The sequence below is a fragment of the Rattus norvegicus genome, chromosome 10 (genome assembly GCF_021556685.1).
Source record: "Rattus norvegicus strain SHRSP/BbbUtx chromosome 10, alternate assembly SHRSP_T2T, whole genome shotgun sequence".
Classification (NCBI taxonomy): domain Eukaryota; kingdom Metazoa; phylum Chordata; class Mammalia; order Rodentia; family Muridae; genus Rattus; species Rattus norvegicus.
Window position 1 is genome coordinate 66,122,128 of NC_141543.1, and position 21,069 is coordinate 66,143,196.

The 21,069-nt window shown below is 43.5% G+C and overlaps 2 protein-coding genes across 3 annotated transcripts in view; one reads left to right on the forward strand and one right to left on the reverse strand.

The window, feature by feature from the left end:
- The window catches only part of Rpa1 (replication protein A1), a 51,105-nt gene extending 34,542 nt beyond the window's left edge, over window positions 1–16,563 (reverse strand). The window contains 4 exon segments of the mRNA NM_001394069.1: window positions 8,026–8,134; window positions 8,760–8,838; window positions 9,863–9,913; window positions 16,438–16,563. Coding sequence (NP_001380998.1) covers window positions 8,026–8,134; window positions 8,760–8,838; window positions 9,863–9,913; window positions 16,438–16,470 — 272 coding nt within the window. The 5' untranslated portion in view covers window positions 16,471–16,563.
- Window positions 16,564–16,671: 108 nt separating this feature from the next.
- Smyd4 (SET and MYND domain containing 4) overlaps window positions 16,672–21,069 on the forward strand; it is a 46,365-nt gene continuing 41,967 nt past the window's right edge. Inside the window, exons 1-3 of one of the 2 annotated variants that reach the window (XM_087570567.1) lie at window positions 16,672–16,964; window positions 17,568–17,791; window positions 18,017–18,162. In XM_087570567.1, the coding sequence (XP_087426693.1) occupies window positions 18,029–18,162 (134 nt within the window). In that variant the 5' untranslated portion in view covers window positions 16,672–16,964; window positions 17,568–17,791; window positions 18,017–18,028. 2 annotated transcript variants of the gene reach the window in all.

A 21,069-nucleotide genomic window follows, 5' to 3' on the forward strand; every position in this document is an offset into this window, starting at 1 on the left:
AGATTTGCTGCCATAAGCTCTCCCTATCCACCTGCCTCCCAGCTTCCATCTAGCGTCAGAGCTACAGATTAGTGCCACCCTGCCCAGCTTTTTACATGGGTGGTGGGGATTCCAATTCTGGTTGTCATGCTTGTGAGGCAAGCACATGTCTAACCCTGCTGTCTTCCCAGCCCAGTACTAGTTTTGTTAAAGAGAGTTCATTACTATAAAACAAACCAACAACAACAATGAAACCCCTAAAACATCTCTATCTATGGAATAACGTATCTGATACTTACTCCAAAATTATCAGGAGTATATATGAGAAAACAGAGACAGAGCAAGGTCATAATCTGAAGCCATGTGCATGGTTATAATGGGACTCAACTCTACTGTGCTGTCTGTCTACTTTTATAAATGTTCACAATCATGCAAAATATAAGACAGATTTGAAAATAGGGAAAGGAAGCTAAGAGGATTATTTTTTAAGGCAGGATTTATTACGTAAGAATGAAAAAGCAGTTCAATATTAATCTGTTAAAATAATTCACACTATTAAAGGATTAAAAATAATATGATTATATCAAGTTGTAGTAAAAGCTCTTCAAAAATTCCAAGAGCCATTCCCATAAAACCCCAAGCAACTTAAGGACCTAAAAGTTGTGAGCATGATAAAGTGCATGTACTTCACAAGATAAATGACACCGAACACAGAAACCAAAGGCACTTCTATCACCAGTCAGGTAGGGGAAGGCCTCGCTGGCACAGCACTATCAGAGCCATGGAGAACAATCAGGCCTGGTGAGACAGCTCAGTGGGCATAAGCATTCGATGCACAGACTGCACACCTGAATCTGATCCCTGAAAGCTATAGCGGAAGGAGAGGACCAACTCCTGACCCTGTCATCTGATCCCCACACATACATGGTACACACAGCACACACACCCCCTTCCCAATGATTAAAAAAAATTAATTATGTTATAGCCTAATACAAATAAATATACATCTCATAATAAAGAGATAATTGTCTAAAAAACCCAAGGCTTTAAATGGTAAGATATCATATTCTTGGATGAAAAGATCTAATGTCAAATAATCAATTTAATGCAATTATGTATATTCAGGAGACCTCTGCTTGGCTTCTGAACTCGATAACACTCTTACAATTCATATGGAAGAAAAAACCATGAAAACCGCCGAACATTATCAGAATGCTTCGCAGATGGTATCTTGGCAGCACATACGTCTAAGGGCTATGAAAACTGTAGCTCAGTTGGGGATTTAGCTCAGTGGTAGAGCACTTGCCTAGCAAGCGCAAGGCCCTGGGTTCGGTCCCCAGCTCCAAAAAAAAGAAAAAAAAATTATAAAAAAAAAACAAAACAAAAAACAAAAAAACTGTAGCTCATCCATGCCTTGCTAGGGAGAAGGCGGATGGGTATAGCTACTTGGGAAAATAATCTGGTAATTCTTCATTAATTAAATCATACAGTCAGAACCTGAACTAGCAACTTCTCTTCTAGGTACATTTACCCTCGGCATCGACACCACCAATACATCGCTCCTAGCAGAATGTGCACTTGGATGAAGGCAGTATCTGCATTTAATTGATATCCTCTTATAGGCTTTAAATTATCTCTAGATTACTTACAATAGTCAAGATGATGAAAATTAGGTTACGCTGTATTATTTGGGGCCTAACGAGAAAATGTGCTTGTTCAGTTCAGATGCAGTATCTCCCCTGAATACTTCTCATCAGTCACCATTTGAATACCCGGACCAAGAATCCGCAGAAAGAGGGCCGACCACATAAAAACTTGTCCACGAATATTCAGTGTGTTATTCGAAATGCAAACAGTGGGAACAACCCAAAAGCCCAGAAACTGAAAAACAAGCAGAATGTGCTGGGCCTAGAGGCCTAGATCTGTAATCCCAACTAAGGTTGAGGCAGGAGGATCTCAAATTCAAGGTCAGCCTAGACAACTTAGCAAGACCTTGTCTCAAAACAAAAAGAGGCTGAGGATGTAGCTCGGTGTAGAGCATCTGTCTAGCGTGTGTGCGGACCCCAGTACCACAAAGAAAAAAAAAAAACCAATAAGCAAAATGTGATCTGTCTACACAACAGGATGTTACAGCCATAGAGGGGAGGGACACAGTAACACATCTATAACAGCTGAAAATACGACGGTAAATAAAGAAGTGTCACAAAGCACAGGTAACGCATGGCTCCACTTACATGGAATGTTCTAGACAAATCTACAGAAATGAGAAGATCTGTGAGCCCCTGGCACTCAAGAGGTTTGGGATTGGGAGCTAAAGGGTACCAGGTTTCTGGGATTATGGGGGTAAGAAGATGTTCTAAGCTTAACTGTGAAAATGACTATTCAAAACTGAAGTGTTCAAAATCATACTTTTAGAAACTGTCAGTGACACATGAACACAGAGGGATGGGGAGAGGAAAGTGGCAAATTCAGGACACCAGTCTCTTCTCTACGTCTGCTGCCAACCATCGATTTTCCACCGTTATCAGAGAGCTTTTCGGTTTGTCTCATCGTATTTGCTGCTTTTGGTAGAATCTCAATATAGTGAGATATGAGGCTGGCCTCCTCCTTACTATGGCTGAGGATGGCTTTGAACTTCTAATCCTCTGCTCCCACCTCCCAGATTGTGGGATTACAGGGGTGGACCACTCTGCCCAGCAAGCACACTACCAACTGAGCCACACCCAGCCTTATCCGTAATCTTTGCCGAAAGTAAAGCAGAAGACATAACGCAGCACTAGCCTGCCTGCCTACCGTGAGGCCCTAGGCTAAATGCCCAGCACCTGTGGAAAAGTAAAACACTCCCGACTCAGGGATGAGTATGTAGTTTTGTGTACAAAGCCCTGCATTCAATATCCAGCACTGTGCATATCAGGCAGGCTTACTGAGGATCCGAGCTTAAGGTCATCCTTAGATAAGTTAGAGACCAGACTGAGCTGTATTAGATGAGACACTTTCTCATAAACAAAATAAATAAAAAATAATTAAAACTACTGACCAAACTCTATGCCTTCCATAGTTTATTCCACACTCTGAATAAAATACTCTCACTGGCCCTTTAAGTATTGCCCATTTGGAAAAACACCCAAGTTACATTCTTTGCTCACGTCATATGCAAAAGCAAACCTCACGGCAAGTATGAAAATGCAGTCTTAGGTTTGGTCAGCAAGCCTCTCCAGCATTAGGATTCAGAGGTCATAATGCAGAGAGTGGACAAATGCAAATACAGATTTATACCACAAAATACCATACACAAACAAACCAAGTTAGAATGGGTAAATATGTAAAACAGACAACAGAGTTAATATGCCCGAGTTACTAAGAGCTTCAGTAAATAAATAAAAAAATAACGGTCACAGTACCAGGGGCTGGAGAGCTGGCTTGGAGGTTAAAGGCACTGGCTGCTCTTCCAGAGGATCCAGGTTTGATTCCCAGCAACCACATGACACTCATATAACCATCTATAATTCCAGTGCCAGAGGATCAAGTGTCTTCTTGTGCAGCCCATAGATACCAGGCAAACACATGGTACACAGACATATATGTAGCAGACAAAAACCATCATATACATAAAACTTGGAAAAACAAAAAGCATATCAGATTTTTTTTTTAAAGAACAAAGTAGGAGCTGGAGAGACAGCTCAGTGGGAGCACCTGTGCAAGCATGAGTTTGGATGCCCAGCAGCTCTCATCTGAAAAGCTAACTAACTGGTGGTGCCTGTTATCCAAGTCGAGAAAGGTCGGAGGCAGGGCGGACGGAGCACTTTGACCACCCGCCTAGTCAAAAAAAACCAGTGATCTCTGGGCCAGTGAGAGATTCACAAGGGAATAAGAGTTACAGAGGACGACATCAGGGTTCTATGAGTGTGTGAAGGGTGCACACCACACACACACATTCTTGTTTTTAATTTACAAACATTACAATATGTCTCAGTGGGTAAAAACACCTGCCGTGCAAGCCTGGTACCAGAGCTCAGTCCCTGGCAAGCTGGAAGGAGAGAACCAACTCCTAAGCTGTGCAGCATGGCAAGTGCTCGTGCATGTGTGCGCTCTCCCACAGCCATGTCCTAGCAGCCAGAAGCACTGCTTGTAGCACTCGGGAGAGCCTGGGGTGGAAGATACTGGATCCCAGGCAGGCGAGTTGGCAAGAAGATTGCCTTGCCTAGACAACGGCAGAACAAACATCACATCTGCACAGCCGTCCGGGACTGTTCATATTAACCATGTACAGATGAGAGGAAATGGCACAGGAACAACTCAACACACAGGGTATGAAATGAAAGGAACGAGGCACACAAAGGACAAGGAACCTGGCATACGAGAAAGCCTAAGCGGGGAGTGGTACTTCCCAGAAGGGAGTCATAAAATAGACTGAATTCATTAAAGCAAGAGCCAAAGATAAACGGAGAGTCAGCTCAAAAACCCACAGGAAACAGGGCAAAATAACACTCATCTGACAGTTGATACTACAGCAGGCAAATCTCGGGACGCCCCTGAAGGGGTCTTTGGACTAGGTGAACGGAGGTGGGAAGACCCCCGTAAATGTGGGCGACACCCTCTTTGGACTGAGACCCCAGACTGGATAACAGGGAGCAAGTGAGTTGAGTGCCAGTACCCAGTGCTTCCGGCTACCTGCGGTGGCTGCAGTGTGACGAGGTGCTTCATGTCAGGCCACACCCTCACACTGTGAACCAAAATACCCCGCTCTCTACATTGCCTTTACCAGGTATTTGTTCATACCAACGAAAGAGGTAACCAATACAACATATAAGACCTAAAGGCAAACACGAATCTTGCATGTTTGATTTTGAAGCTCACGGGCCAGCTGTGCATAATGCTAGGTCTGCTGGCTAAGGGTGACAGTACAAACACCTATAATCCTGGCTGCTGTGGCAGCAGCAAAAGCACAAATGAAAGGCCAGCCAGGGTGGCATAGCGACTGACTCAAACTGACGAAAGTGGGAGGCATACAGAAAACCAGTAGATTAGTAGAGGGCTTCCTTCCTACTATGCAAGAAGCCCCAGGTTTCATCCCCTGTAGTGGAAGAGAGAACTAAGAATACAGAAGTCTACTGTGGAAAGGTACTGCTAGGTCACACAGAAACATCATTCAAGTGTCTTGGGGAGGGCATGTGAGGATCACTTCCTGATGATTATGTATCTACTGCAGTATCTTGTACTGTCGTGTTGGTATGTGCTCCTCCTCCTACTGCGCCAAGAAACCACACTGAGTTCGTGCAAGGAACTGACCTAACTAGACAGCTCTCAGAAGGACTACAAGAAATACACAAACTATAAACTTGAAATTCTCAAAGTATACTGGGTCCACTGAGAATTGAATATGCACATTTTTAGATCATAGGTTCTTTTGCTGGGGAGCAAACACAGGTTTCTGGGTGTCTGAGTGCATTTGTGCAGGACACGTGTCTGTGGACGTGCATGTGGAGGCCAGAGGTCAACTTGAGGTGACAGTGCTCAGGAGTCACCCTCCTTGTTTTTTTCTTTGTCTTGAGACAAAGTCTCATGCAGTCCAGGCTGGCTTAGAGTTTGCTATATACATAGGTGGCCTTGCTTTTCATATCCTACTGTCAACCAAAGAACACTGGGATGACAAACGTACACCCGGTTTTTGGTGCTGCTGACCACACCCAGAGCAGCGTGAGTGTGAGGAAAGAGCTTCGATCCCCAGCCTGTCTTTCCTTTATGCATTCACTGTGTGCACATGTAGATCCGTGCACAAAGGTCAGAGGAAAGCCGATTCTCTTCTGCCTCCAAGTGGGTCTCAGGACCCTCTCAGCTTGCAGAAACCAGCTTTACCCACTGACCCACCTACCTTATTTCTTGAGACAGCCATTCACTGAGACCTGGGTATTCCCAATTAGGCTAGGCTGGCAAACCAGGAAACCCCAGAGCTCCACCTCTCCCTGACTCCTGCCCCTACTAGGATTATGAACCCTTGCCTCTGTACCCGGCTTTTGGGATCAAACTCAGATCTTCATAGTTGCCCGGCAAGCAGTTTATCATCAGAGCTATTATTGTCTTCAGCCTGCTAAAGATCAGGGTTTTAACATACCAAAACTCCCCTTTAAGAATTGCTTAGGCGTTGGGGATTTAGCTCAGTGGTAGAGCACTTGCCTAGCAAGTGCAAGGCCCTGGGTTCGGTCCCCAGCTCCGGGAAAAAAAAAAAAAATTATTGCTTAAAGATTCCTGTAAAAGACTTCTAATTACAGCAAGGAAATAGAGACAGTAAGATCTTTGAGTTCTAGAACAGATTACCTAGTGAAGAAAGAGAAAGAAAAGAAGGAAAGAGAGAAAGAGGAGAGGCATAGATATAAACAAACAAGCAAACAGGAAGCATAGCCACAGAGGCGAAGGTAAGCAATAGGAAATGTGTAGGCGGCCTGAGTAAACCGTGACGATAAAGAACAAGATCAGGGGGCTGGGGATTTAGCTCAGCGGTAGAGCGCTTGCCTAGGAAGCGCAAGGCCCTGGGTTCGGTCCCCAGCTCCGAAAAAAAGAAAAGAAAAGAAAAAAAAAAAAAAAAAAAAAAGAACAAGATCAGGGCTAGGGTGTAGCTCAGCAGGGCACTGCTTGCCTAGAGGTCCTACTACCCGCAGCTCTTCAACAAAACATGTAGCTCATGACAGACAGAAGAAAGCACAGTAAATAGACACGCACGCACGCACATACACACAAAGGTACTGGAAAAGAGGTGGCTCAGTGCCTAAGAGCACAACACCCACAAGGCTGCTCACCACTACCCCTTTTAATTCCAGCACTCAGGAGGAAGAAACAGGCAGATCTGTTAGAGGTCCGCCTGATCTACATTGTGAGTTCCAGCTAGCCAGGGCTACAGTGAGATCTTGCCTCAAAAATAAAATAAAATAAAGAATTTAAAAATTAACACCAAGTATAAACTTATCAATCAAATCTTAAATTGACTTTTATAAGAGATATTAAAAATTGACAACAGAAAGGCTGAATGTTAAAATTAGAATACAGACATAGCAAGTTAATATGAAATCAAAGAAAAAAAAGTGTTTCAAAATACTCAGGTAATAGGGCTGGAGAAGATAGCTCAATGGTTAAGAGCACTGGATGCTCTTCCAAAGGACTCCAGTTCAATTCCCAACACCAACATGGCAGCTCACAACTGTCCATAATTCCAGTCCCAGGAGAGTCAACACTCTCACACAAACATAACATAAAAATAAGTAAATAAATGAACTGGAAAAGTGTTTCAAAATATACAGGTAATAGGGCTGGAGAGATGGCTCAGTGGTTAAGAGCACTGGCTGCTCTTTTGGAGGTCCTGGGTTCAATTCCCAGCACCTACACAGCAGCTCACAACTGTCTCTAACTGTAGTCCTGAGGGATCTGATGCCCTCTTCTGGTGTGCAGACATACAAGTAGACAAAAACCGCATACATAAAGGTTACACACACACACACACAATATAACACACACTGATTTAACTTCTTCAGCACTGAAACATTTACCACACTGATTCCCATGAGGTTTTGGTCCCATTCTATCATGGGAAATAAAAAAATTAGAAAAAAAAATATAAACCTCTCCCTAAAATAAAGTTTTATGTCATTTTTTTTTAAAAATGGAAATAACAGTTCTGCTCACGCTGTATTTCTAGCATGTAACATCTTGCAAGTACTTAGCCATATTTCATATCAGCTCAACACAGTTACTACCGAAGACTCAAGATCGCAAAAAAAGCAACCAGACTGGATAATTAACCATTTCTTCTGTAGTAGTAAGTGACCTCTTCCTTGAAAGATATTACAGTAACGCTGAAGAAACCAGAAATAGGTAGAATTATACATTCTACTTTAACCTGTTCTGAGATTTCCAACTTATTTCTTCTGTTATTTCTCCCTTGACCCCCATGTTAGGCGGAGTTCAGCTGGAGCTCTTCACTGCCTTTTAAAGCCCCTACCTTCCACGTGCAGTTCCTGTTCTACAGTGCAAGCCAATGGACGAGGAGGAGCATACCTTCCGTCCTTCAGGGTGTTGACGATGAAGCGGTGGACCTGGCAGACACAGTTGCTGGCCAGCTGGCCCCCCTCGACCAGGGCGTTCAGCTGCGTGGCCAGCATGAAGGCTGCAAAAGCAGAGAGAGCAGCTCAGTCTCCAAGCCCTGCCTTAGCCTGCAAGCTCATCCTGAGGAGAACTATTAAATACAGCTGTTGAAACTCCTCAGACGCTGCAGAGAGGAAAGTGGCCTCAATCCACCCTGTGTCAAAACCTGCAGCCACTCCTAAATGCTGTTTCTCAAAGTCTCCAAATCATTTTTACTGTCATTCTAGTTTCTGGGGGAAATGAAGGCAATTCTTTCTAGGTCTTTAGCGCCATGACTAGAGACAGCAGGCAAATATTCCAGGAAGGGACCCCACCTTCTTTCTAAAGCTTCTAGGACAGAAATAAAACTCCTAAAAAGGAAGAACAGGGCAGCTCACCCATGACACCAACAAAATGTCAATACTATCCTCAGGGAAATTAATCAAAGACAACATACACCACCAGTTAGAGAAAACTAATTAAGCTGAATAGCAGCTTTCCGGTGTAGCTGGTTTACTGTCAGAACGCTCTCTGTCGGCCGCAACTCTGCGTGAACCAAGCCCGCAGCCAGTGTGGGCTTCAGGGGCTCCAAACGCTGCAATCAGAGGGTAGGGGATGCTGCTGTCATTTAAGCATTCCCAAAGCCTAGATTTATTCATCATACTCACAGGAAAGCGTGTTCAACCCATCACTCATAAGCAGTCGATACCGCGGTGGACTATTCCCTGTAGTAATGGGACGGATGTTCTAGAAAAGTTGATAGAAAAGTTGATTCATTAAGCAGGCTCTCCCTAAGGGTAAGCAAAGCTAAGTGGCAGGAGACGGGGTTTGCCATTAGTCTAAGACAAGATGAACTGCTTGCCCATCCTCCTGACACCCAAATACAAATGAAAGAACACTGGATTGAGCTAACATTATTAAAAACAATATAAACTGAAACATCAATAATCATGTGTTCTTTCTCCTGTATGTCAAAACAGTGAGATGGCACCTAACACATGAAAGGACTATTTAGGGAACATGCTGGAAATATGAAGTAAAATTAAAAATGGAAAGGAAAACAATTTGCCTAAAGCGGCTCACAGAAGCAGAGAGAATAGCAACATGTGGACGTACAGATCTGGGGCAGAGCAGACATGGACTCAGTCGGAAAGGGTGGGGCAGCCTCTGAAGGAAGTGAATTAGGTAAACAGAGCCTGAAGGGGACTGGCCCTGGAGTGGTTACCATCTATACCTCCTGTCTCAGTCTGCAGGAATGATCCTAGAGTCTCTCATCTACTGACATCTGAAATTCACATTATGTTTTAGAGCCCATTAAATGAAGGGTCGATTAACTAAAAGAAATTTAAGCGGGGTGGTGGTGGTATAGGCCTTTTAATCCCAGTACTTGGGAGGCAGAGGCAGGTGGATCTCTGAGTTCAAGGCCAGCCTGGTCTATAGCGGGAGTTCCAGGACAGCCAGAGATATGTCTCGGAAAAAAAACAAAACAAAACAAAATTAAAAGCTCATCAAAAACAAACAAACAAACACAAAAAACCAACAAAAAAAAACTTAATAGTATCTGTTGGTGAATGAGTATGTGTGTTAGAGAGAGGGGCGGGAAATGGTGTTCTGGAATTTGAGAGAGAGAGAGAGAGAGAGAGAGAGAGTGAGTGTGTGTGTGTGTGTTTCTGGGAAGTAGACAAAACCGTATGTCTTCCATCAAATGCAATATTTAATTATCTATTAGTTGAACATGTTCATTCTATTTAACACACATGCAGGTACTTACAATGACTTGAAGAACGGGTTTTATGGATGTATCTCCCTGCTGCATTATGGCCTGAAAAAGAAAAACAGATTCTTATAAAAAAAAATTTAAAAACAATAAATCACAGGTAATATTGTCCTAAGAGCGTGCCCAGCAAGGGCCATCATGACGGCTCAGGGGCCAAAGACCCTCTCCAGAAGAAACCAGTAGAAAAGCCTTAATTAAATAATTTGTCCAATGACAAGCCAGCAAAGTGCCAGTTTTCAAAGACTGCACATATTTGTTGCCAAATATGTTGCACTGCTTTCTTGTGGAAACAGGAATATTCGAACACTTATATTCACTACCTCAAGCTTTGTTGTGTTTTTCTTTGAATTTGTTTACTGGTTTAAGACAGGGTCTCACGAAGCCCAAGCTGGCCTTAAGTCTGCCAAGTTCCTAAGGATGACTTTGAACTTCTGATCCTCCTCCTAGCTGCCAACACTTAAGATTTTTCTCCTGAAATCAGTGATAATATTAACATAACGGGGTGGGGTGCTCCTGCCATGTATTCCTAGTTGTTGACTTTGAAATCTTGCTGTCTCAGCCTCCGGTGTTGGGATTACTTCTGTCTAAATAAAACATATCGAACATGGAAGACGTATAAAGTGTAATGAGCCAATACATGATAAAAGAAACACACAGCTGAACATGGTCACACCGCCTATAAATCTCAATAATCACGAGGCTGAGGCAAGACCGAGTTCAAGACCAGGTTAAGCTATAACATAGGACTCCAGAAAACAGAGCTATTGTCTTAGTCAGGGTTCCTATTCCTACACAAACATCATGACCAAGAAGCACGTTGGGGAGGAAAGGGTTTATTCAGCTTACACTTCCACACTGCTGTTCATCACCAAAGGAAGTCAGGACTGGAACTCAAGCAGGTCAGGAAGCAGGAGCTGATGCAGAGGCCATGGAGGGATGTTACTTATTGGCTTGCTCAGCTTGCTCTTTTATACCAATCCAGGGATGGCACCACCCACAGTGGGCTGGGTCCTCCCTCCTTGATCACTAGTTGAGAAAATGCCTTACAGCTGGGTCTCATGGAGGCATTTCCTCCACTGAGGCTCCTTTCTCTGTGTTAACTCCAGCTTGTGTCAAGTTGACACACAAAACCGGCCAGTACACCTATATACTCAACTGATTTTGTCAAGCTTGACAAAATATCTCAACGGAACAAACGTGGTATAACAAATCACCACACATACAAAAAGTAAACTCAAGGGCTAGGCTATTTGCTTGGCAAAGTTTAGTGACTGAGATTGATCCCCAGAACCTGTGCTTTAAAAAGCCATGCATCGGGCTGGGGAGATGGCTCAGCGGTTAAGAGCACAGACTGCTCTTCCAGAGGTCCTGAGTTCAAATCCCAGCAACCACACGGTGGCTCACAACTATCTGGAATGGGATCTGATGCCCTCTTCTGGTGTGTCTGAAGACAGTGACAGTGTACCCACCTACATAAATAAATAAAATCTTAAAAAAAAAAAAAAAAAAAAAAAGCCATGCATGGTGGCACATGCTTATAACTCCACTGCTGGGGAAGTAAGGACAAGCAGAAACCTGGCACTCACTGGCTGACCAGTGAACTTGAGGCCAGCCAAAGGCTATATAGTGAGCCCCTTCCTCGGAGGGACAGGAGATCATTAAAAGATGAAGTCAGAGAAATGGCTTAGGGGTAACAGTGCTTACTGCCAAGCCATGTGATCTAAATTTGAACCACATGGTGGGAGAGAAGCAAGTAGACCCCTGACCTCTACCCAAGTTCAGTGGCACCCGGATACCCACACTCACATAAGTACATGTTTAAAAAAAAAAAAACAAAAAACAAACAAACAAAAAAACCCAGAAAGGCAAGATGGAAGTGTAGCTCAGTGGTTGAGCTCTTGTCTGGCAGAGTCTCTGTGCCTGATCCTTAAAAACTTAAATGAAAAAGCAACACAGTTTAATGAGAAAATAGTTGAGGTATTTATATTTAACAGAAGACAAAAAAATTCTCCCAGTTCATTAATGCTTCAACCCAAGTATTTGTTCTTCGGGACCTATTCCTGGTCTGCAGCTTATGTCAGCCTAGAGCTCCTGATCCCCTGCTGCTCCAGCACTGGGATGATAGTCACGTGCTGCCACATTCCAGAATAAACCCAAATTCAAGGGATCGAAAGATACGGACACTTCACAAGATACACAAATAGACAACCAAGACACGGAAGGATGCTCAGTGTCATTCCTAATCAGCAAAGTACAAATGAAAGCACGGTGAGCCAGCATCACATTTTACACAGTCACCAGCATAGCAAAACCCAGAAAGGGACAACACAAAGCACTGGCAACTGCAGTTTTCATAAACACCGCGGAAAAGCGGGCCATTTCTGATCAAATTAAGCATTCAGTTACCATACGACCTAGCCATTGCACTCTCAGATATTTATCTGTAAATATCTGGATTACTCTGCATGTACAAGAAATTTAATACATATTACATAATTTATGTATATATTATGAATAATTTACATGTAATATATTTAAATATTTATATGCATAAAGATCTGTATATAAATGTTCGAAGCATCTTCGTTTATAATAGCCATATATATAAAAAGGCTGTAGCCCCAGCTACTTGGCAGGCAGAAACAGGAAATGACTGAGGCCAGAAGTTCAAAGCCAATCTGTATAGCAGAGACTGCTTTAAAAAAACAAAAAAAACAACCCAACCAAAGCAAAACCGATAAACTCACTATGTAGCTAAGTACCAATCCTCCTCCTCCTCTTCCTCCTCCCCCCACCCCCTCCCTCTCAAGTGCTGAGATCACTGGCCTGGACCAACCAACAAATTACTTTTGTGCAGTGCTAGGCACGGAGCCCAGGGTTTCATGCAAACTAGGCAATACAAACTGAGCTATGGCCTTGGACTTTTTTAATTGGTTTTCTTTTTAGACAGAATCTTACTACGCAGTCTCAACTTTCAAATTCTGCCGTAAGAGTTCTTGGTTTATGGAAATGTTCCACTGAACCCAGCCGGATGATTGTTTGCTGTTGTTTCTTAATCTGTATTCATCGAGTGTGTACCTAGGTCAGAGGACAACTTGTAGAACTCAGTCTCTTCTTTCCACTGTGTAGGTCCTGGGGCTCGGACTCTGAGTCTCAGGCTAGGTGGTAGGTGCTTTACTGAGCCATCTTTTTCTTTGAAAAGTTGTTTCTGGCCTGGTGTGATAGCTCACACCTGTAATCCCACCAGGAGGAAGAGGGAGGAGGACTAACAGACATGGAAGACAGCCTGGGCTATAGTGAGGCAAAGGCCATATACTCACTACATGGCAAGACCCTGTTTTAAAACACTGGGCAAAGCGGAACAAAAGTCAATTTCATATAAAGTCAATAAGTTTGTTAAAGTTCCATTTAACTATAAAACCACACGCAGACTGTTACTTGTTTTTAATTTAAAAAGTATCATAAATAAGGAAAATTTTTCTTTAGAACATCTCATAACATGTACACTTAAAAAGTACTTTAGGGGCTGGAGAAATGGCTTAGCAGTTAAGAACACTGGCTGCCCTTCCAAAGGACTGGAGTTCAATTCCAAGTACCCACCTAGCAAGCAATTCCCACAACTGTCTGTAATTCCAATTCTAGGGGATCTGCTCCCCTCACATAGACATATAGGCAGGCAGAACACCAACGTACATGAAATAATAAATAACCAACTTTTTTTTTTTAAGTACTTGAAATTGGGGCTGTAGAAATGGCTGAAGGATTAAAAACATTGGCTGCTCTTCCCAGAGGACCTGAGTTCAATTCCCAGCACTCAAATGGTGGCTCACAACTGTCTCTAATAAGGCCATCTGACACCCTCTTCAGGTGTGCAGATGTACATATAGACAAAACATCCATATACATAAAACACATAAGTGAATTTCTTCATGTGTACGAGGAGCTGGTAGTGGTGCTTCCCTTTAATGCCAGCACTCCAGAGGCAGAGGCAGGTTGATCTGCGTTCCAGGCTAGCCTAGTCTACAAGGGGAGTTCCAGGACAGCTGGGGCTACACAGAGAAACCCTGTCTGCCATGGGCACCTTGCCCCATCTTTGCACCTTAACATATTTGACTGTAAAATCTGATGTTTATAAAAAATAAGAACTGACATCAGAAGTCAAGAATATTAATTTCCTTGTCTTTTTCTTTTGATAGCTGAATTATGTAAGATAAACAGGATGGGATAGCCAGAGATATAGTTTAGCGGTAGAGTGCTTGCCTAGCATACACATCTGTGGTGCTGGGTTTGATCTCAAACTCCTGGGAACAGCCAGTAATTAGAGCCTTGTACTTCTACTTATCACAACAGTTACAGTTTAAAACTTTGGGTCTTTCATTTTCCACTGTTTGTCTAACCATAGGGGCCTGAAGCTTTTGTGCTGACACTTTTGTTATCTAATCATCAGGTAACCAGGGGTCTCTACACTCCATCACCAACAACACATGTAAAACAAAACAAAACACTATGGATCCCTGCATGGTGGAACATCGTTAGCGGGAGGCAAAGGCAGGTGGATCTCTTGAGTTCAACACCATGCTGGTCTACATAGCAAGTTCCAGGACAGCTAGGATAGTCTTTAAAAAAAAAAAAAAAGAAAAAAAAGAAAAAACAAAACAAAAACCCCCATTTTATTTATGAACAAAACATGTAAAGAAAGGAAGGAAAAAAAAAACCCTCAGCTTTATCTACTTCAACCAATGTTGGAAATAGCTTTCTTTCTAAAAATAAATAAATAAATAAAAATATATAATATATACACACACATATATTTTAAAGAAAACTCAGCACATTATTCAAATAACCCTATAAACATTCTTTATAAAGGAATTATTTGTAGTTGTCTTACGGTGGCAGCTATGTTAATCAGGACAATTCAGGCATCACATCCCAAGTTTCAGCATTTCTACAGCCCTACCCTACTCAAATATCCTTTGATTCTGACAAGTGTTTCCCTCTTTCTTCTTCTAAGCCGGTTCTTTTCTCCCTTCTACTTCTGTCCCCTGCTTTCCATTGCTTTACTCACTCATACAACTAGCAAACACTATTTGGGTGCCTAACACTTGCTAGATATTAGGGATCTCACCTAAAGGGACTGAAAGCAGCTGCAGGGCTCAGTCTTTACAATCTCCCACAGGAGATACAAAGTAGCTAATATTTACCAAATAAACAATTACATCTGTGATTACCAGCTGCACTAGCAGCTACTGAACACAAAATTTAGGACCTCAGTCCTCCACCTAGCCCCCTTGCTCGGCTTTAACCTCATTTTTCAGACAAGGGAAAAAGTTTGGAATGTTGCCCAAAGCCATACCTAAGTGAACAAAAAGGAGTTGTCTCAAAATGTGTGGTTCACCAACCAACTCAGTAACACCTGAGCTGAAACAGGAACGCTGGTAGCAAAATAAATTGAAACAAGGATCAATGGCCTCTAGAGCAAGAATACATTTTGTTTTAGAAGATTAACAAGGCCTGGCAAGGAGACTGTGGGAAGAGAGTGTACTGACTGAAACTGACTAGTTCAGGCAACAAATGACTATTCCAGTGTGGATGGAAAGTTAAGTGTGGAGTTAAAATATACTTCAATTGGTGACCGACTAGGCATCCAGAGTCAGGCACAATGATACTGTGGGTAAAGGTGCCTGCTGTGTAAGCCCAGCTACCTGAGTTCAATCCACAGAATACACAGAAAAGTGGGGAGAGAAGCAACTTCCCAAAGTTGTCCTCTGGCATCCAACACATATGCACCATCCCCACCACGGCATGCATACGTACTCAAGTATACATAATACATACACACATACACATTATTTTTAAAATACAGCCTTAGGGTTTGCTCTGATATATGTTCAACTGAAAATGACTGAGGATAGAGGGCAGATCGAAGGCAGCTCTGCAGGAAGAAATTATGAGACACAGACATGCAGGTGAGGGACTGACTATAAGCTAGTCTTCAGAGGGCCTTGGGTCAACAAAAATTCAGAGAAGTTTGCAAGTGAGACAAGGAAAGAGCAGTCAACGTGAATCACAGAACTCAAGCAAGAGAGGAGTGTTAGCAGAAAGAAGCAGCAGCCAACAAGCCCAAACAATTAGGTCGGCTAAATTGTCTTCCGATTTGGCTACTGGGAGGCCACTGGTGACTTCGGCCAGCGTTTTCTCTCGTGACTAGAGAAATGCCTAGTAGCAGTGAAGAGTTACGAGGAGGTAAAGAAGTCAAACAGCCGAAAACAAACAAGTCCAGAAAAGTTTGGAGGTGACGGAGAAAGGGAGGAAAAGGAGGCCACCGATGGTAGACAGAGGCATGTTTATTTGTCTTGTTTTCTTAGGTAGAAAAAAAGTAAGCTCGTCTGCTAGGATCAGGATGCCTCCTGCGGAAGTCTTTAGAGACCCGGGGCGGCATCCCCTGCGGTCGCATAATTTCCTCCCTGATGCTCTCCCGATCAACAGCGGCTCCCTCCCCCTGTCCTCTTTGCATCACTCCAAACCCGCACTGCTAGGGCCATCGACCCCACTCCTGAATGTCTCCTTACCGCAATGGCCCCCTCGCTCAGGTGTCCCACCATGGCTGCACCGCTAACTCCCGCGCTCGCGCTCCTGCACCGCCCCAGCTTCTTTGCCGGGGTCCCGCGGGCTGCTCAACGATTGGCTAAAGGAACTGTGCGTGCAGCTCCGCCCCCAACGTGCGCGCGGTGCGAGGGGCGGGCCTAGATGCCGACAGCCACCTCATTGGCTACCGCGCGGCGGGCGGAGCACGTGACCCGCCCGAGGCCGGGTTCGAGGCCTAGTGGCGGGATGGCGGGACCTGAGGGCGGGGCAATGTTTCGCGGTACGCCTGTGTCTGCGCGTTGTCCCTGAGTTGGTCCCAAGCCAGCTGTCGGAAGTTTGCATGCCTATTCGTTTGGCGGATACACAGAATAGCAACCCAGTGGACAGTCGGATTTCTTCCCTGGTAACTGCTGCTAAATATAGTCAAAGCAGTGACCTCGATCCTTCATTCACGCAGTGCGTGCCCGGCGTCCGTGCCAGGCCCAGAGCTTGGCACTGTGGGATAAACAAGGTAAATCAGACTCAATCTCCGCCCTTAGAAGATCGTAGTTCCACCTGAGATTTGTGGCAGCGTGGAGCCCAGCCTCATGGTTGGTACACGCGATATGGGCCACACATGTGGTGGAGTTCCAGAGTGAGGGTAAAAAAAAGTCAATGAGGCTTTGAGAGGAGATGCGGATTGAACTGAGTTAAGTATGTGTGGAAATTTGTCAGGTGGATCCCAGTGAGGGTAATAATGTTCCTAAAAGCCTATGGCCTATGTAAAACTACTGGAGAGCCTGGCTTGCTGGCTCTCGTCTGTAATCCCAGCCTTTCGGAGTGGAGGCAGCAGAAGTTCAAGGTCATCCTCAACAAGACCGTTGAGTTCCAGGTCAGCCTGGACTAAATGAGACCCTGAAAAATAAAAATTTGGGGGGTTGGGGATTTAGCTCAGTGGTAGAGCGCTTGCCTAGCAACCGCAAGGCCCTGGGTTCGGTCCCCAGCTCCGAAAAAAAAAAAAAAAAACAAAAATTTGGGAGCCTGTCGTGGTGGTACTCAAGAGGTAAAAGCAGGCAGATCTCTGAGTTCGAAACCAGGAAGATGATGATGATGATGATGATGAGTTCGAAACCAGGAAGAAGATGATGATGGTGATGATGATGATGATGAGTTCGAAACCAGGAAGATGATGATGATGATGATGATGATGACGACGACGACGACGACGACGACGACGACGACGACAACAACAGCAATAATAGTGAAGAGAGACTATAAACTGAAAGAAAGACCTGGAAATGGAAACAGAAAACTGAACAATCTTAAGAAATGAAAATATGTATCTTCATAGTTGCTGGAGTGAGTGAAAAGTCTGGAAGGCTTTGGGCAACTAGGGTAAACAGGTCTAGGACTAGAATAGTAGCCATCTACTGGTATGTGAGCCCTATTTGTACAACCACTGCCTACCATAGTTTCTCCATGTCTTCCAAACTGGGTGACAGGACTTGGTCGGACGAAATCTCGATTTACTAGAGTTGTGTGTGCATTGAGAGGAAGCTGAACCCTTATGTTCTAACTTTACAGAGCTAAGGCAGCATGGATCTGCCAGTGGATGAGTGGAAATTCTACCTACTTGAGAAGTGGGCTTTACTTCCGAAGTCTGTGCAGGTCACAATTTCTACAGCAGAGACTCTGAGCGACATCTTTCTTCACTCCTCTTCCCTTCTTCAGTAAGTGAATGGAAACCAGGGAAATTCTGATCTGGAAAATGTTTTGTCTGGTCATTTGGTCTGAATACCTCTTTTTTTGAAGTAAAGAGTGGCTTTATATTTTTTATATTATGGGGCATTTAGCAGTTATTGTTTGTTTTCACATTTCTTCCTAGTCTGTGATTAGAGAATGGGTAGGCATAACTATTTTCCTCTTTTGAACTGTGTTATACCTCAGTAATTTAGTATCTTGCTGTAGTCGCTATCACTCAAAGGATGTGGTGCAGACTGTGTAGCTGCCCACAGAAACTCATTAAGTACTAACGATGAGAAAAAACCCTAGAAATCATATAGTCGAGCCCCAGAAATTTCCAAATTCTATGGACTACATTCACTGGTAAGAGAGGCATTTTATATCACAACCTGGTATATGTATACATGTGTAGAAAACACTGGAGTTTCCCAAATTTCATTCATTCAGCAAATATTTTTAATTTTTTAATCATCTGGAATTGAAATACAATTACATCATTTCCCCCTTTCCTCCCTCCAGTCTTCCTATGTACTCCTTCCCACTTTGCTCTCTCTCAAATTCATGGCCTCTTTTTTTAAGTTGTGTGTGTATGTGTATTGCTAATTACAGTCTGCCCGGTCCATGTAATGTTCCTTGTGTGTATATGACTTCAGGACTGATCATTTTGGGTTGGATAATCAACCTGGGGAGTGGGGGTTGAGGGTAGAGGAGTGTTCCCTGGGGAAGACTATTACCTCCCCCCAGCATTCCTTAGTTCGTATAGTTCTTTGTCTAACGATAGGCCCCTGTAAAATGTTTTCCCCCTTTCTGTTAACCTGTGTAAACAAGAGCTTCAGGCCTTGCTGAGACTTAGAGGTAAAGCCTCCCTGACATTCCCTGACATTTCTATGAGATGCAGTTTCACAACTGACTTCTGTTCCTCTGGCTCTTAGAATCTCTACTTCCTCTTCCTGAGCCTTAGGTGCGGAGCACCACACGATTGCATGCTCAGTAAATATTATTGCTCTGTGGCAATCAGGAATATTAATCCCTGCAGTCTGGAGGCAGAGGCAGGTAGAGCTCTGTGAGTTCAGGGCCAGGCTGGTCTATGTAGAAAATTGCAGGACAGCAAGCAGCCAGGGCAATATATTGAGAGACACTGTCTCAAAAAAAGAAATGATTGTTTCAGCAGCATATGTACTCAGAATTGGAACAAAAAGGGTCAAACAACAAAGGTCACCAGGAAAGGATGTAAATGGGGATGTGCCAAGCAGATTCAGGCAATAGCAGGAGAGGCAGCCCGTCTGCTTAGGCTTCTGACCCACAGGACTGTGAGGATAAGAAGTGGCTGTTGTTTGGAGCTACTCAGCTTGGGTAGTTTGTTGAACAGCAACAGAAAACTATTTGGCAGAGGCTTGAGTGTGATGTGGGCTGATTGTATTTTCAAAGAGAGATGAGCAAACTAAACCTGTAGGATAAAGCCATCCAATTGTATGTTTTCCTCTTAGGACCATGGCTAAGAAAGGCTTTTACCAGATAAACATTTGTAGTTGATTTTAAGATAACTATACAAGGCACTGGCCTTGAACCTTAATTAAACAAAAAGGACATTTTTTTTTTCCTTTTTTAAATAAAAAAAGAGCCAGTGAGCTGGCTCAGGAAGTAAAATGCTTGCCTTCCTAAGATGCAAGCCTGACCACCTACTATTGCAAACCTGACCACCTACTGTGCAAGCTTGATGCCAAGTTCAATTTCTAGGTCCCACACAAAGGTGGAAGCAGAAATCCAATCCCATAGAGTTGTACTCCGACCTCCACACACATGCTGTGGAGTATGATTGCACACACAAACACCAATAATAATAATAATAATAATAATAATAATAATAATAATAATTTAAAAAGAAACAAATCGGGGCTGGGGATTTAGCTCAGTGGTAGAGCGCTTACCTAGGAAGCGCAAGGCCCTGGGTTCGATCCCCAGCTCCGAAAAAAAGAACCAAAAAAAAAAAAAAGAAACAAATCCCACCGTTATCATTAGTAGACTTAAATTAAAAAAAAATTATACTCTTATATTTTTTAGTTTTGTCAAGAGGTTTTAGAAGTCTATTACTATACGAGTAACTATAATTAAGATTTACTTCTTGGGCTGGAGAGATGGCTTAGCGGTTAAGAGCACCCGACTACTCTTCCAGAGGACCTGAGTTCAATTCCCAGCAACCACATGGTGGCTCACAACCATCTGTAAAGAGATCCGATTCCCTCTTCTGGTGTAGGTGAAGACAGCTACAGTGTACTTATATATAATAAGTGAATAAATCTTTAAAAAAAAATATTTACTTCTTGGCTTGCAAAACCTAAGTACTCTAGCCTTCTACATGGAAAGTTTGCCGAGCACTGATTTTTCTTCTTAATGATTTCCTGTTTAAATTTCTTTTTACTTCTGTGTGTGTGTGTGTGTGTGTGTGTGTACCATGTGCATGAATGTACATGCTCAGTTAACATGTGGTGGTCAGAGAATAGCTTTGGGGAACTGATTCTTTCCTGCTACCCTGTGGGTTCTAGGGATTAAACTCAGATAGGTCATCAGTGATGGCAGGAGTCCCACCAGAGCTGACCAGTCTCACTGGTCCGGAGCCCTGTTGTAAAGAACCGCCTGTCTGCTGTGTAAAGGATAGACAGCCGGAGGAGCCAGGGTAGAAGTAGAAAAGCCTATAAGGCAACCCCAATAAGAGATGGACTTAGGCCAGCCTGAGTGTAGTTAGGGAAGGAAGAAGCACTGGGACTCCGAGGTAGATTTAATAGCAGTTCTTTAGATGAGAAGTGTTATGTTGTGGAGTGTGAGAAGTAAAACTGACCCCAGGGAGAAGGGAGGAGGGTGACATTGCTAAACCGCCAATGGGGGAAGAAGAGCCA